The sequence below is a fragment of the Ambystoma mexicanum genome, chromosome 12 (genome assembly GCF_040938575.1).
Source record: "Ambystoma mexicanum isolate Mex_15411 chromosome 12, UKY_AmexF1_1, whole genome shotgun sequence".
NCBI classification, from domain to species: domain Eukaryota; kingdom Metazoa; phylum Chordata; class Amphibia; order Caudata; family Ambystomatidae; genus Ambystoma; species Ambystoma mexicanum.
In genome coordinates this window covers 849268380-849283531 of record NC_090936.1, presented here as the reverse complement: position 1 = coordinate 849283531, position 15152 = coordinate 849268380, and the positions used below count along the sequence as shown (strand labels likewise).

Genomic DNA, 15152 nt, shown 5'->3' with positions numbered 1-15152 from the left:
TAAGATGAATGTTTGTTTGGGTGTTAGGGCATTTTGCATGGCTGTACTTTCCACTTTTTTTATTCTTGTATTTATTGAACTATCTAAAAAAGTAAGCAACTCCTTAATACATCTAACAATGTCCTTTCACATCAAAATGGATACCCCCAGTAATTCCTGTCACTTGCAAAACAGAGACCAAGCATCATCAATACCCTCTATGCGAATTTCCTAGCAAACATAGACAGATGTGGAACGTCTGTAACAGAATACGAGCAGTAGTTGTAGCCAATTCTCTATATGTGTCCTCTTACACATTGGTTACAGCAGTACTTTGCACTTTTTAAAGCATTATTTGTATATTTACCAAGAATATGTGTTCATATAAAGAAGTATGTTTAAATATCGATTAATCAATATGGACCAATGCTAGAAAGCCTGCAGTGCGGGTTGCATTCCGTTCCTGTAGCTTAATGGCTAGAGAAACATTCAATTGTGCTGTTTGGGCATTTATCATTAATTTGTTTTTTGTTAAAAATAATGTCACTGACACTTGAAAATCCCCACGGTCAGCGGCCTATGCCAAAATGCTAGAAATGATAAAATTCCAATGCATTTCAGACATGTTCATCGTCAGGGCTAATAGCTATACATAAATTATGTGAATGTTACCAACTGGTCACCAGGACCATGCACAAATAGTTAAGTCATATGTCAGCATAATGTTACAGACAATATCAGCAAATTCAGAGCCCATACACATCTCCCTGTGACATATATGTGCATAGATCGTTACAGCCCCCATCACCGGCATTACATGGTTTGGTATAAGATCGAAAAATGTTTATGCTGCACATAATCATCACATGGTTCAATTCAATTAGTGCATGCACATAAGTCATCATTGTTATTTACAATGAAAAAGATATATGTGTTAGGTTTAGGCGATCCCTTATCTCCACACTGGTGTGAGATAACGGTATCACCAAAGGAATCGACCAAACCTAATGAGGTGCATATATAAGAACGTCAGTGCAATTTTGTGCAGTATTAGAGAAGACGATGAAGGATTTATCCTGAGACGTGTGTGCTCACTTATTCCGATTTGAGAAGAATTGGAAGCCCAACTTTAAATGTTTCTAAACATAGCTTTGAAAATGACCCATGGTCGAAACATGTGTCGGTTGCAACCAGTCCACTGCTACATTTTCTTTCTGATTAAACAATGTTATTGAGATAACTTTAATATATTATTGAATTGTCTATTTATCAAACATTGGCTAATATAACCATGGGATATTAACTAATGGGTCTGCCATGCACGATTCACCAATCCAATAACCAATTGCCTCCATCTAGGGATAGGTCTCAACATTATTAAAACACATTCATGACCTGTTGCTATACTTTCAACCTCCCCCTCTGTCATCTTTGAAGGTCTGTCACTTCATCTCACCCACAAACACCATTACATTCCACCTTAACTAACAGCCGCCAGGCCACAATAAATATATTTCCTCTAATTTTTTCTGAATTTGCTACCAATGCCACAATCTCCAATTCTACCAAACTTATATTGGAGATTTCAACCCTGAGATAATGCAAACACCAAAACCATGATAAATGCATTTTAGAATCTGTCTCCAGCAAACATTACACTACAGACGTCCTTCCTCACACACATCAAGTGAAACAGCTAATTAGTCTGTCCCTTTCCAGTCGATCCTGGAACGATCACCATTAAACTGGACTGACTGTTAGGCTATTCACCTCAGCATTTCCTATCAGAAACATATACAAACGTCACAATCTAACCCCACAGTGTTCATATTCTCATCATTCAAGAATTGCTCAATCCACATATTTCACCAGCCTCTCGATTTGATCTCACTACTGCCTCGGCTGACAATGACACACTGGTACATATGCTAACATTAATTTTGCTCTCTCAACAAAAAACACTTATCTGCTTGTGAGATTTAGGAGCTCAATGGGAACAAAAGAACACATCACAACATTGAAAGGTTCTGGGGAAAATCATATGCTACTGATATCCTCAACATTCTCAATACAACCTGATCCACTTAGAAACACAGCATCGCTCAAGATATATCTAACTTCTATCTCAATACTATCACAGAAACCAACAATGAATATAGAGTTCTCTCCAAGGGAGTCCAACTCTGCCCAAACTCTATTATAGACCCTCAAATTGATCTTGGATTCAGTTAAGTAGTCATCAACTGATACTTCATCATAAAAAACAATACACAGAAAATATGGATCCCCACATGACAAATGTATTCTTCACTCAAGGACATATTTTATGCAGATGGCAAAATGAATTCCTCCATAAGCAAATCCTCCCCTGTAGCCCCCCCTCTCCCTATTACCATGGACATTATGAACTCATACCTACAGTTTAGCATTGTTTCCTCTTCATTGAAGACAGTCTTAATGTTTGCTCTTCTAAAAGATCCGGGAAAATATTATTACAGTTATTACAATTACAAACCCATCCAAAATGTCTCTCTTTTTGGAAGCATTTTTGAAAAAACTTCTGCTAACCAATTGCAAGAACGCATCAACAATAATTCACTAATAAAGCTCTATCAATCAGCAACCTCCCTGGTGTGTAACATCTGAGAAGCAACAATACAAGTAGTCAAAGATTGCAGAAACAGGTGGACCCGAATTTGCTGGTCCTCCTTGATCTATCAGCTGCCTTTGACATGATGGGCATAATGGTTCTCCTTTCCAGCCTATCCTCTCAAATGGGCAACAATGGAAAGTACTACCATGGATTTCTCATTACTTTTAAGCTAATTTCAGTTTGTTCTAATGAATTCATCCAGAGCCCCTCCTACCATTGTTCAGCATCATCTGTATTTGTATTCATTTTAATTTATAAAGCACCTCACACCAAAGCGCAGTCTGGCACCCTTGGGAGGCTACTCACTAACCAAAACATATCCATTCATTAATTTTCTGAAAACACTCAGAGTGACAACATCTGAATACATTCTGAACCTAACAGCCCACCGAAACATAATCCAGCCCTTGATGACCATTATTTATCTAAAGCAAAAACCAACCAAAACAGTGTTCGTTCTACTCAACTGAAACTTCTATCTGTCACAGATGACACAAAAAACACTTGAGTTTCATGGACAGTTCAACAGTCTTTATTGAATTATTTGGGGGGGGGGCTATGGTTATCCTTCTCTCTTGCCTTGCCACAATACCTCCTCCCTAATCCAGCCGTCCAGAAACCCGGTTAGTGCAATCGATTGCTGAACTCCACTGTCTAGGATTTTGATTATTCTAATGATAATTTCCATAAAAATAGGCTGAGTGACTCCCTGGGGCACTTCCTATCTTTCCCTACTCTCGCCCAAGGTTAGTGTTCTAACTAGGAACTGTACTATACTACTACTACAACAACACCTCTACAACGCCTTCGCCAGCCAAACTACAAAGCCTCCTCCCACGCTACTACTACTCCTCCTCCCACACTTTACTACTCTTCCTCCCATGCTACTACTACTCCTCCTACTCCCACACTACTACTAATCAATCAATCAATATTTCTTTAACCGATAATAGTTTTTACAAGCAATAATACACATGTAAATGACTACTACTAATCATCCTCCCACAAACTACTACTCCTCCCCCCACGCTGCAACAACACCTCCCACGCTACTACCCAACAACCCTCCTTTCACTCTGAACCAGCCTTCTCACATTCACACCTTACACTACCATTTCTACACATTTGTCGGACACACATGCATGCTCACACTGCAAAACTACTTTCACTCCTAAACCAATGCCTCACCTGATTCTAAACTCTTCTCCGCAAGCCACTGCTCACTCCTTCCTTCCACCGGCTAGTTCTTGGTCGCCATCCACCTACCCCTTATACCTCAACTGATACACCCGCATTTCCTTTATTCTGTCCCCTGTTTAAGTATCCCTCCCCTGGTGTTGGTTGGACAGTTGTCCCTAACCAATATTCTTTCCTCTTTCCCCTCCCAAGGCGTTTATGTGCAGGGAAAGGTTTTAAAGGGCGTATTTCTCCATGTGGGCTTGCCGCTTGACAGATTTGGTGGCGTTCGAATAGCCATATGACAGTTTGTGGTTTGAAGCCCCTTGTCGGGGGCCCCCTTCGTAAGTTCAGGGAAAGTTCCCATTTTGAGTCCGTGGTGGTCTAATGGATTGTCTCAGTTTGTGGCGGGTTTAATGATGAGCTCTGCCACTTCCGCTGAGTGGGTTTTCCGGTCGGCAGTAGTGATCGGGTCTCTGAGGCACTGGAGTTTACTGTGTGCGGGTGATTATTCTTGGGTTCCCAGATTCTCTTCTCCTGTTCAGTACCCGCATCTGTAATGGGAAAAGAACAATGGCGAGTATATGCATTCAGAGGAAAGGCAGGAGACATGGTTCTGCAAAGATAAATGTAGGCACAAAAAGGGGGGGGACAGGAATTGGAACTGTCTCTGCTACCACTGACCACCTCAAGGGTAGGACTGGCCCTAGGTCCCTACATAGTAGGCCTCCAACCCCCAGCTAAAAGGGGTCCCCATATACCGTTGCACAAGGCCACATTATTGACCTTTCCACATCTTACACACAGATCTTCTGTGGGTCAGAGGCTTGGCCCTCAAAGGCTTCACCCTACTGTCACACAGTGTGCTAAATCATTGGGGTTACACAACAAGAACATCACAAACAGCATGTTTTTAATTGAATCTCTTCACAAAGGGTAAGCAATACCTTCTATCCTCTCAAACTTCTGCATCACAGTACAGACAGTGGTTTTCTCATATGAATACCTCACTCACCTCATTCCTCCATTCCACCCTCCCTTGAAATCAGACTGCCACCCTGCTCATAATGGATCCACTCCCACAGAAATATAGGTCGCATCACTCCAAACCTCACACATCTAAAATGGCAACCACTCTTTACTCAATTAAAATGTAAGATCCGATGCATCATATAGAAAGGCATGATCTCAAAAGGCCTAAACATATTGCTGGCCAAAGGTCCTGTCCTGTCCATCTGTACAAAATTAGAAGTTACACATGAACTCGTTTAAACATCCCAACAATGCACAGAAAGAATACGAGAAGACCGGTTTACGATTTACTCTCCAACGCTCTTGAACAATCTTCCTTCCTATGTTCAATTATTCATCACAATATCAACTTTCAGAAGGCATATGGAGCCTGCCAAATGTTTAAATGATATTGTCACACAAATCAGAGTGCATAATTGATTGAGTTATGTATATCTGTCACACATTTCTTCTTGAAAATTAGCTGCAAATTGCAGTTTAGGTCAGACTGCTGGACAACATTATGACATATACCTGCTAACGTATTAGAAGGAACACGTTGGGCCTGATTCATGCGTTGGGTGAATCTAGCACTTTTTTTTTACAGTACAGTATGCATATGAGAAAATCTCCGAACTTTTGCGTTGTTTAACATAGGCCCCAGGTTTGTATAGGTTGGATGAGTTTGGTATCCGTCAGGGTTTTATTGTACTGCTGCCCCTTAAAACAATTCCTGAGTGACACATCCTTGCTGCGTTAACACAATCCATTTTGCAACACAATCGCATGAACCAAGGTTCCTTATTAATGCGAAATATTTTCTTTAGGTTTCACCTCAAGATTTCTGTGAGAAGATGTGGATCAACAACACTTATTTTTTCAACTATGAATGTGATGCACTTTCAGCATATGTTGCTCTGTGTAACAAGCACAATATCTGCATTAGATGGAGGACGCCAGATTACTGCTGTAAGTGGAGACTACGTACTAAAAGGTTCTGCATACTAATTTCCTGTAAGTATTGTATTTGTTTTATCTAGTGCCACATGCCACTCTGACGCAATTTCTATGCGCCCGGGGTTGCTGACATATATATGCCAGTGCGAGATAAAAATGGCAACCCCGAAAAAGAACTTGCAGGAACAATATTGCACAGACAAACCGATGCATTAATTTTGTGGTTTCTTTGCCACATCATTTTATTTGGAAAAAAGTTTCTTTGTTGGAGGATCGCTGAGTAACCCACAAAGAGGTCCCAACTGCAGAGCATTGTACTGTGTGCCATGAGGCAGCGGCATGCCTGTGAGCCATGAACTGCAAGCAGTCATCTCGTGGTTTGATTTTTGTTCCCCAACTCAACAGGGTCTGACTGCGGTAAGGTGGTGGGAACTGGTACAAATGGGTACTTATTGTTATTCAGCAGAGATGGCATGGGTGCTAGGTGAAGGGCTTATTTAATCAGTTTGGTTATGATGAGTATGGTGGGGGATTTGATGCAGGCTTTCTCCTGAAATGTGACATTTTGAATTTTTTGGGTTACCACCTCTTGTGTGACGGGAAAAGTGACCATTAGAAAACTATCATGGTAATTCCATTGTTACATGTGGAAGGACTGGCCACAACATCATGGTTCCTGCTGGAGCGTTGTTAAGCGTAGAAGGGTCATCATTACAGCTCCAAAAAACTCCTTTGTAAAGGGTATGGAAACATCTCTGGGGACAATGCTTAAGAGTGCCAAAGTGATTTTGCGCCCATTCCTCTAACATTGCCTGGCAATGTCATACAAATCCTGCTTGTGCAAGTTAGAGCACTGAAGGCATTCATGACCACCACAGACTTCAAATAACAATTCTGGTTGGATGAGATTGAGGCACTGCAAAGCATGTAGCCAAATGAGTCTTGGTCCTGGAGCAAGAAGTACAAGTGCTACAGAAGCACACCAAGGATTTAGAGATCTGTAAAGTAGGGCATAACAACCCTTGCTTGCATGGGCTCCGGGAGAGAACAATATGTGCTAATGTGCTCAAGTTCCTCTAAACTCCTGCATCTAGCATGGGATTGCCATCTGGTTATTTTAAAAGATGTTACAATAAAGAGCTTCATGGATTGGTGGCTGAACCCAAGACCTCTAATTTTTCTCCTCATCTACTATCCTCAGCTTCAGCAAATCATGAAGAAAAATATAGGCAATTCACCAGCTTTGCATCTCACAGGAGTTTGCTAAGGCAAAAGCAGTTAGAATGAAGGCCTTCTTGGCCCTGCATCCAGCATAGCAACTAGATCCTCCATCAAGGTAATGGTGACAGCAAGATCCAATTGAACTCGGAGAATTCATGTAACCGTCCAAGCCTGAAGTCATGAAGGCTGCACTACATAAACCTGATTGACTTGGACTACAGTCCTTATTGTCACTGTTGTCTAGGATGGATTTATAATGTTACCACCCCTGTTTAAACTCAGGTAGTCACAGATTATGACAGTTTAACTGAGATTCAGTGGATTAGGGGGGGACACTCTGTTATTATTTGTCTCATGTAATCCCCTCCATGACCTTATGCATACACTTTTTCAACCCCCTTATCCTCATGGGTCTAGGTTGTATGATAGCTGTCTTAACAGTGACATCTTCCCAACAAACCTTCAGAGCACTCTACTCAAGTCATACTGTTTGGCTAGTGCACTGACACTGGTATTGTGATTCCTAACTGTGATATTTTAAGGGGTAATATTGTCTCACGATTGTCGTGCCCTTTTGTCCTACATGACTGAGGATGTTACAACAATCTTGCCGAATTTCAAGGGACTGAACAGCCCAGTCAAAAGTCAAACGGTGTTAAAACACCTACGTAAATTCAATCCTTTGGCACTGTGTCTTCAAGCAGCTCATTTCAGCATGCAGAAAAAGCTTGAAGATTCGAGACAGCTGAATGTGAGGGGCTGAGACACTGGTAGGAGGACTCCTTAGTCGATTGGATGGAGGAGCAGCATTCAGCTGTCCTGAAATCCAGGCTTATGCCTTGGATTTAGCCTGGCATTCTAGCATGCTTATTAGCTAGAACGCCTGAGCAAGTTCCTAATATTATGAATATATCTGGACCTAAAGCACAAGTCCCTATGTTCTGGGTGGCATGAAGTTTAGGCTTCTGAAATTGGTGTTGGGGTGGGGAACTAGTGGTTTGTGGTCACCGCAACCCCACATTTCTAAGATGGTGCTAGTCTGAAAGTCCCAGAAACGTTTTTTTAAGTTCCAAATCTAATCTGGAATGATTACACATCATAGACGTGCATAGACATATAAAAGTAATTGTAGTACAACTGTTAATGTTATTCTTACTGAATGCACTAACATTTGGAAATCAAATTGGCAATTCACCTCTCTGACGCCACAGCAATCATTTTGAGAAATGATTACCTAAACCTAACAAACCCACATAAGGTAGGAAATTGGACATGGGTTTAAGAAGATTTTCTTTTAAAGAAAAACACTTACATAATCCTTTGTACATTCACATTAATCTGCATCACTCACTGTTTACAAGCAACATCTGGTCATTGTGTAGGTACTACCAGTACCCATCAAAGACAAGACACCCTGCACAAAGGAAGCACATAGAGTTGAATGATTACCCCACAAAATAATATTCTTATAAACAAAAGCTTGTAGTGGCTGATCTGTGGCTCCTTTGTATTAATAGAACTCCAGGATACACCACTGAGTAGTAGACACTCACCAAGTGAGAACTATACAACACATAATGACTTACTAACTCCCCCAGATGGCAAACACCCTTGGTGCAATGTGAAAGATAGAGGTTCCAGTTAACATTCAAGAATCCCACTCCTACGCACACCATAGAGACTCATATATGTCAATGCTGGGCAGAAAGTGCACCCTGCCAGTTCACTTAACTTAGTTGGTTCCTGCATTGAACCGCAGGAAGGGTTTAACTTTCCTTGTGCTACAAAACCCGAAGTCACAGTCTCCTTAATGTCAGTAACAAAACACAGTACCTGTGGATTTCATTACTAAGTTACCTCTTCCCCCTATTAATACAGTAATGGAAGATTATAATGCCTTTGCCACAATATGTTTTGTTAACACAAATATACAGTCATGTGGGGCATGTTACTCTCCAGAAGACGTGGTATTTTCAAACATCAAAATATTGGGGCTGAACAGGACTGAGCAGAGTACTGATCCCAAAGTACATCTACAACCATGCTGGAAAGGTTAAACATGAGAACGGTACATTCTGTCATGTGTTACAATATTCCTCAGTTGGAGATAGGACTAGAGGAATTGGATGAGAGAGAAGCCTTTATATATACTGCAGACCACGACAAGTAGAATTGCTAAGTGTTACATTACAGGCAGGGGAGAGACTAGATGTGGACCGCAGACTTGCAGTATCTACAAAACTTTCTCATGCAGGCGCAGAACGTTACCTGGAGTGAGGGAAAAGAGTTGAGGGCTCTGGCGGACACGCTTGGATGCACCGCCAAATACAGAACCATGCATGTGAGCAGTCTGGGCCCCGAGCACTTCCAAGATGGCGCTGAATACCACACTGTCATTTGTCGCTTTGTCGGGAGCAGTGGTGGACAATCAGGGGGGGTTCACAGGTAACGAATCATGAAACAGAATTATTCAGAAGGCCATAAATGGAGATGGTTTGATCCAACCAAATGTCATATCTGTACTTAAGATAGAGAACAACCAATGGGGATCCAGAGATGGGGACCTACCCCTCTGAGCACTTTAATGAGGTCAAGAAAAGCCTAGACAGAGAGAGGATCCCAAAGTACAAAGATGGGATCAACAAAGCCTCATTGATACAAAGGTTGAGGGAACCAGTCCAAATGACCAGATGAAGGGGATCTCTGATGCGAAACCCTGATACAAAGGGAGACAATAAAACAGGGGCTAACCAATCAGATGCCTGCCTGGTTTAACCCTAAGAGATTGTGGAGAAACATAGGTAGTGGCTGGCTGGCTTATTATTATATTGGCCACCTTTTTGGTTCTTTTGCAAATAGAGGCATGGGCCTTCATTACAAGTTTGCCGGTATACTGCAGGTGATTCCGTGGTTCCGGTGGCACTGTTGCCATCAGCTGCAACCATGGAAACACCAGCACATCACAACCTTGCAGGAGCGTGCATTCCGGCTTGCTGGAAATGGTGCCACTGGCATGACGGAAACACCATCATAACTCATTTTTTCTGGTGTTCTCGTCACCGAAATTGCCAGTGGCACCGTTACCGGCATGCATACTATAGAAACACTGGCAATGCAAACACTGTGACCGAAACAACGTAATCGCAGGAACTGGAAGCTCGCTGGTGGCCATCTTGAAAAACATAATCCATATAAAATCACCCACTTCCTGTTGCCATCTGGTCACTGTAACACCAGCATCATGTCTGAAGCTAAGTGTCCCAGATGTCCGCCAGAGAAAACCATGCTTCACAGAGCAGGAAATGTCAGTGCTAACTGACACAACTGTGGCCAATGCTGGGGACCACAGGCGGTCAAGTAAACTACGAAAGACTGCAATATGGGAGCAGGTGGCACAGAGGGTGTCGGCTGTGGGCCCTGTCCCCTGCACCCCAAAATATTGCCACAAGTGGTGGGACGACCTCCACCTGAGAGTCTGCAAACTGCTCTCGGCCAACAGGAGGGAAAGCATGGCAACTGGAGGCAGCATAGGCTCCCGAATCAAGTTGATGGCCTGGGAGGAGACATGCAGCACTGTGCTGCTTCTCGAAGGCATCGAGGGAGTTGGGGCGGCAGAGGCCAGTGCAGGGACACATGCAGATGGCGGTGAGTACAACATGCAACACCCAAACAATGACTGCAGGCTTGCAAATGTAGGGCACACCACATGGACACATGTCCAACTGCACAACAACAGATGACATCCAACCCATACAGTGGGTTGGCCTTGGGTGCACAAACTTTCCCCGCTTCCATACGCTCATATGCTGATATGAGTGCGGGTCATGTGCAGACACTGACGACTTGAGAATCAACACATACATGAGACACACACCCTCCAAGGCAGCAAGCATGCATCACAAGCAATCTGCCCCTGTGACACACTCACATGCATGCCCGCATCCAAAGCGCCCTGACGTACCTGGCACAGGCATGGTTGACCGGCCACCAGTCCAACCAACACCACAAGTGTGATAGTGCCCTCTCCACCTGTCCACCTCACCCCCCGCCTGTGGTGTTCCTCAGGGCACCATTCAAACCCCATGGCCCCACAACACCTACCTCGCACCTCTGGCCCACTCTATCAACACCATTGCACCTCACTACCAGTTTCATGCTGATGACACACCGCCCACCTACAGACTCCCATCCTCTGCTGCCTCTCCATCCCCTCCCAAACATGATGGCCTGACTGCCAATCATGCAACGTGGCCTGCCGACGATCCCTGCCTCAACACCAGCAAGACAGAGAAGCCCCTCACCTTGACGGCTGCGCCCTGACACCCACCCACTCCCTGGCCACCCTCCATGGGCCTCCTCCACACACCCCAATGAGAGGCCACATCCCCATGAGAGGCCACAGGCTCTGTTTACACCTTTGACCCATCTGCACATCACAGACCATGGCAAGCGACCCGACACACAGCACCACCACCTCAGAGACACCCTCCCCTACCTCACCTTCCCCAGGAGCCCAATGGCTCCAGAGCACTGGTTCCCACTGGGCATGACAACAGCAACATCCCTCCCACATCGTACTTCTTGCCTCCCTCTGCCCCCTCATACAAATCCAGAATAATGTCATCTGAATCAACCTATGCTTGAGCCACGGTATCCCTACCCCCCAGCCCTGGAATCCCTCCACTGGCTCCCTCTGACTGCAAGATACAATACAAAGACCCCTTACACATATACAAGTCCATCCAGGGCCTGTACCCCCATGAGACACACTGATGCCAGCCCGTCCACGACCAGTCACACCCAGCATCCCTCACCCTTCTCTGGACCTACCTAATTCAGAGCCAGCACATCCTTCGCACTGTACTGCACTCCCCCCCCCTTTAATCCCTTGCACCTGCCCCTGTGGCTCCCACCCCCTGTATCATGCTCCCACCCATCCCAGTACCCTCACCCCTCCCTCCCCTGCACAACATTGTGCACTGCACTTGCACGGTAACAATGACACAAGGCCCAGTATGCACGTATTTCCTGATTTACCCTCCCATGTCCACCACCATTTTGCCTGTGGCGCCTGATGACACCTCTGTAAATGCGCCACATGACTCATCAATGCATGAACTGTAGACACCATGCACATGACTCATGTCACATGCTATATAAACTGCATGTAGCAAGGCCATCAGATGGTACAGAGGTCTCTAACGGCATGCCTATCTTGCAACCACAAACACGTCATCTTACAGCGATCAGGCCGGCCCAAGTACCACACAGACAGCCACACAGAGGAGGAGAGTGATGTCATGCCACACCGCTGCCAAGCCAACAACAGCACCAGCGACACAAGCCACAGGCCCAGTGAGTCTGCCACCTGCCCCTGCAGCTACTCCTGCTGCCCCTACAAAGGCCCAGCCTGCTCGCCCTGCAGCTACTCCTGCTGTCCCTACAGAAGCCCCACTAGGACGTCCCCCCTCTGTTTCCCCTTGTACCTGAGATGATCCACGGACAACGATGGAGGCTGGGCACATGACCGAGAGGACATCAGAGCACACCCCACCACTGTCCCTCATTCAGCCCCTCTGGCATACTCAGCCCACCTCCACCACCCATCCCAAGCATCAGGGACATGTATGCCCACCTACTCCGCATCGAGGAACAGCATGACCAGATGACGGGACTTATGCACCAGCACCTGGAGGAGGCCAGGTTGATGTGGGAGGAGAAAGGACTGATCCGTGAGAGCGCGCAGGCCACTGGCTGGCGCTGTGCACGTGCCCTGGGCCAGTCATCTTGCACAACAGTCCTGCTAGCACAGTGGGTCAGGGAGAGGAACAAGGCAATCTTGGCACTGGCTGAGACCCTCGCCCTTTCCCTGCAGGCGGCAATGGAGGGCAGGGACATGGCAGGTCCAGACCCACCCTTATCAATCTCCACACTTGCAAGCGGACAACAGGGCAGCCCGAGGAGCCAGTCCATGCGCCTCTCAGGTTGTCCACAAAAGGAAAGGTCAGGTGCAAAGAAGCCACGGAAGTGAGTTTGGCACAGACAGTGACACTGTTGCGTACTAGGGGGTGCATGCAGATTGTGTGCCTACATTTGCATGGTGTCTGTAGGCCATGCACTGGTGACAGTCGACACCTCCTCCCCATGGCTCAGTACACATGCAATGTGGTGTTTGTGTAGATACTTTGACTCACCCAATAGCCAGGTCCGCTGTCCACCTTAATGCGCTATGTACCCAGGCAGCGTGCTATTGCGCAGAACCATGGAGTCATGTGTTGATCCCGGAAAACGTGCGCAACAGTGTGTGATCGTCATGTCCACATCACAGACAGCCTGCAAATTCATTGAGTGGTACAGCTTCCTGTTCCGATACACCTCCTCTGTGGCGTGGCTGGCCACTAGCTCAATGTGTGTGCAGTCCAGTGCACCCAATACATTTGGCATGCCTGCAAGGGCATTGAGGCAGACTTTGGTCGCGTTCACCTAGGTCTGTGTCATTGGTAGGGAGATGTGCTGGGGGCACTGAAGGCATCCAGTACCTGCTTAAGCACTTTTGAAAATCCTGGCAGCGAGATGTCATGCAGCTCCCTGACTGTGTGCTGAAATGTACCTGTGGCAAGGAAATGCAGCACAGACACCACCTTCAGCAGGGGGGGTATGGCAGTCTGGATGGCAATGACGCTATGGATGTCGTCCCTGATGTGGTCCACTATTGCAAGGATGGTCTCCCTGTTCAGGTAGTAGAGTGTGTGAATCTGCCTGTCAGTCAGGGACCAAGGGATGGCCTTTGTGTGAGGTACATGTTCACGCCTCTGGGGCACGACTTGCTGCCATTGTTCCTCCTCATCCTCCTCCTCTTCTGCCTGTCGGCCTGTTGCCACTTGCACCCCCTGCTCATAGAGCTGCATTCTTGCATGCAGCACCTCCATGTCCATGACTGCTGCTACGAGTGACAGCATGGTTGTGTTGGAAGGTGTGTGTGAGGTGGGTGCGGCCCTTTTCACCAGTCCCTGTGCTCATTGCATGCAGCTTGGTCAATTGGGTACACCTGTGGCCTGTTTCTGCACAACTGGGCCTGGTTACCTCCTGCTATGTGGTGCCGGCACTGTTTTCCCAGTGGCACCAGCATTTTTGTGGCAGTGTTTCCAGAAATCAGCTGTTGTAATACTGCCTTATTTTTATGGTGCTGGTGTTTCCGGCACTGGTTTGTTGGGGGGGTGTAGTTTGCGTGACCTGTGCTACCGGCAGCCCCTCTCGTAGTGCGACAGTCCGGAATTGCAGCCCTAGGACTAGTAGGAGGTAATTCAGCTCTACTTGAAAGGATGGAGAGAATCTGAATCAAAGGTGTCTTTATTGTGTGTTGTTTCAAAGGAACCACTAACACGCCACACAGACAAGAAGACCTGACCGCGGTGACCGGCTAACAGTCACCACCACGAGTGTCACTGTGTTAAATAATATATAGTTAGGGAAAAGATGCTATGATCCCTGAAGAGTAAAACAGGCAGATGCAGCCTTGGTACATGAATCCCAGCTATCTAAGCTGTCAATCACAAGAGAAAGTGAGTTGGCTTTGAAAAACACTGTTATCATGTAACAAAACCCTAATTGTTAATACCTTTAAAATGAAGGTCATCCCTTCCAGCCTTTGGTTGTCTTTATTAGTGTCCTAAATATTGTTTCCCACTGAAACCCAGCCAGTTCTCGCTGCATATGTGACTCTTATATTCATGTGGCCCTTTGGGGTCCCTTATGGACTGCAAATGTGGGAGCTACTGCCGAGGGGCCACTAAGTCCACCTGGGTCAGCACCAGTTGTACTGGCTCTGGGTGCTGGCTGTGAACTTTAAGAACTGTGTGATGGCCATCATTGGTTGGCTGGCCCCAGAGTTTGACAAGTGCTTATGTGTATGATTGGTGATTTCCCTCTGGTTTAGCATAAAAACGGATGCACCGTGCTTTTACAACTGATGGGATTTCGTCCTGAAGTATCCAAGAGAGTTGACTGGCCAATGCACAGTAATGGAAAGTCCTGCACCAGCGTGTTCTGGCACTCTACACATTCAAATGCAAATCTTTGCCTCTCTACCTCCCCGAAGGAACTCTGTCCAGTGCTCCTTTTGTCTGATCCAATGTGGCCAACTGGATATGATCTC

General features: G+C 45.8%; 1 protein-coding gene across 1 annotated transcript in view; it reads left to right on the top strand.

The window, feature by feature from the left end:
- Positions 1-15152, top strand: part of OTOGL (otogelin like) — a 1792821-nt gene that overhangs the window by 1480376 nt on the left and 297293 nt on the right. The window contains exon 43 of the mRNA XM_069629328.1: positions 5647-5788. Coding sequence (XP_069485429.1) covers positions 5647-5788 — 142 coding nt within the window. The remainder of the gene's footprint in view (positions 1-5646; positions 5789-15152) is intronic.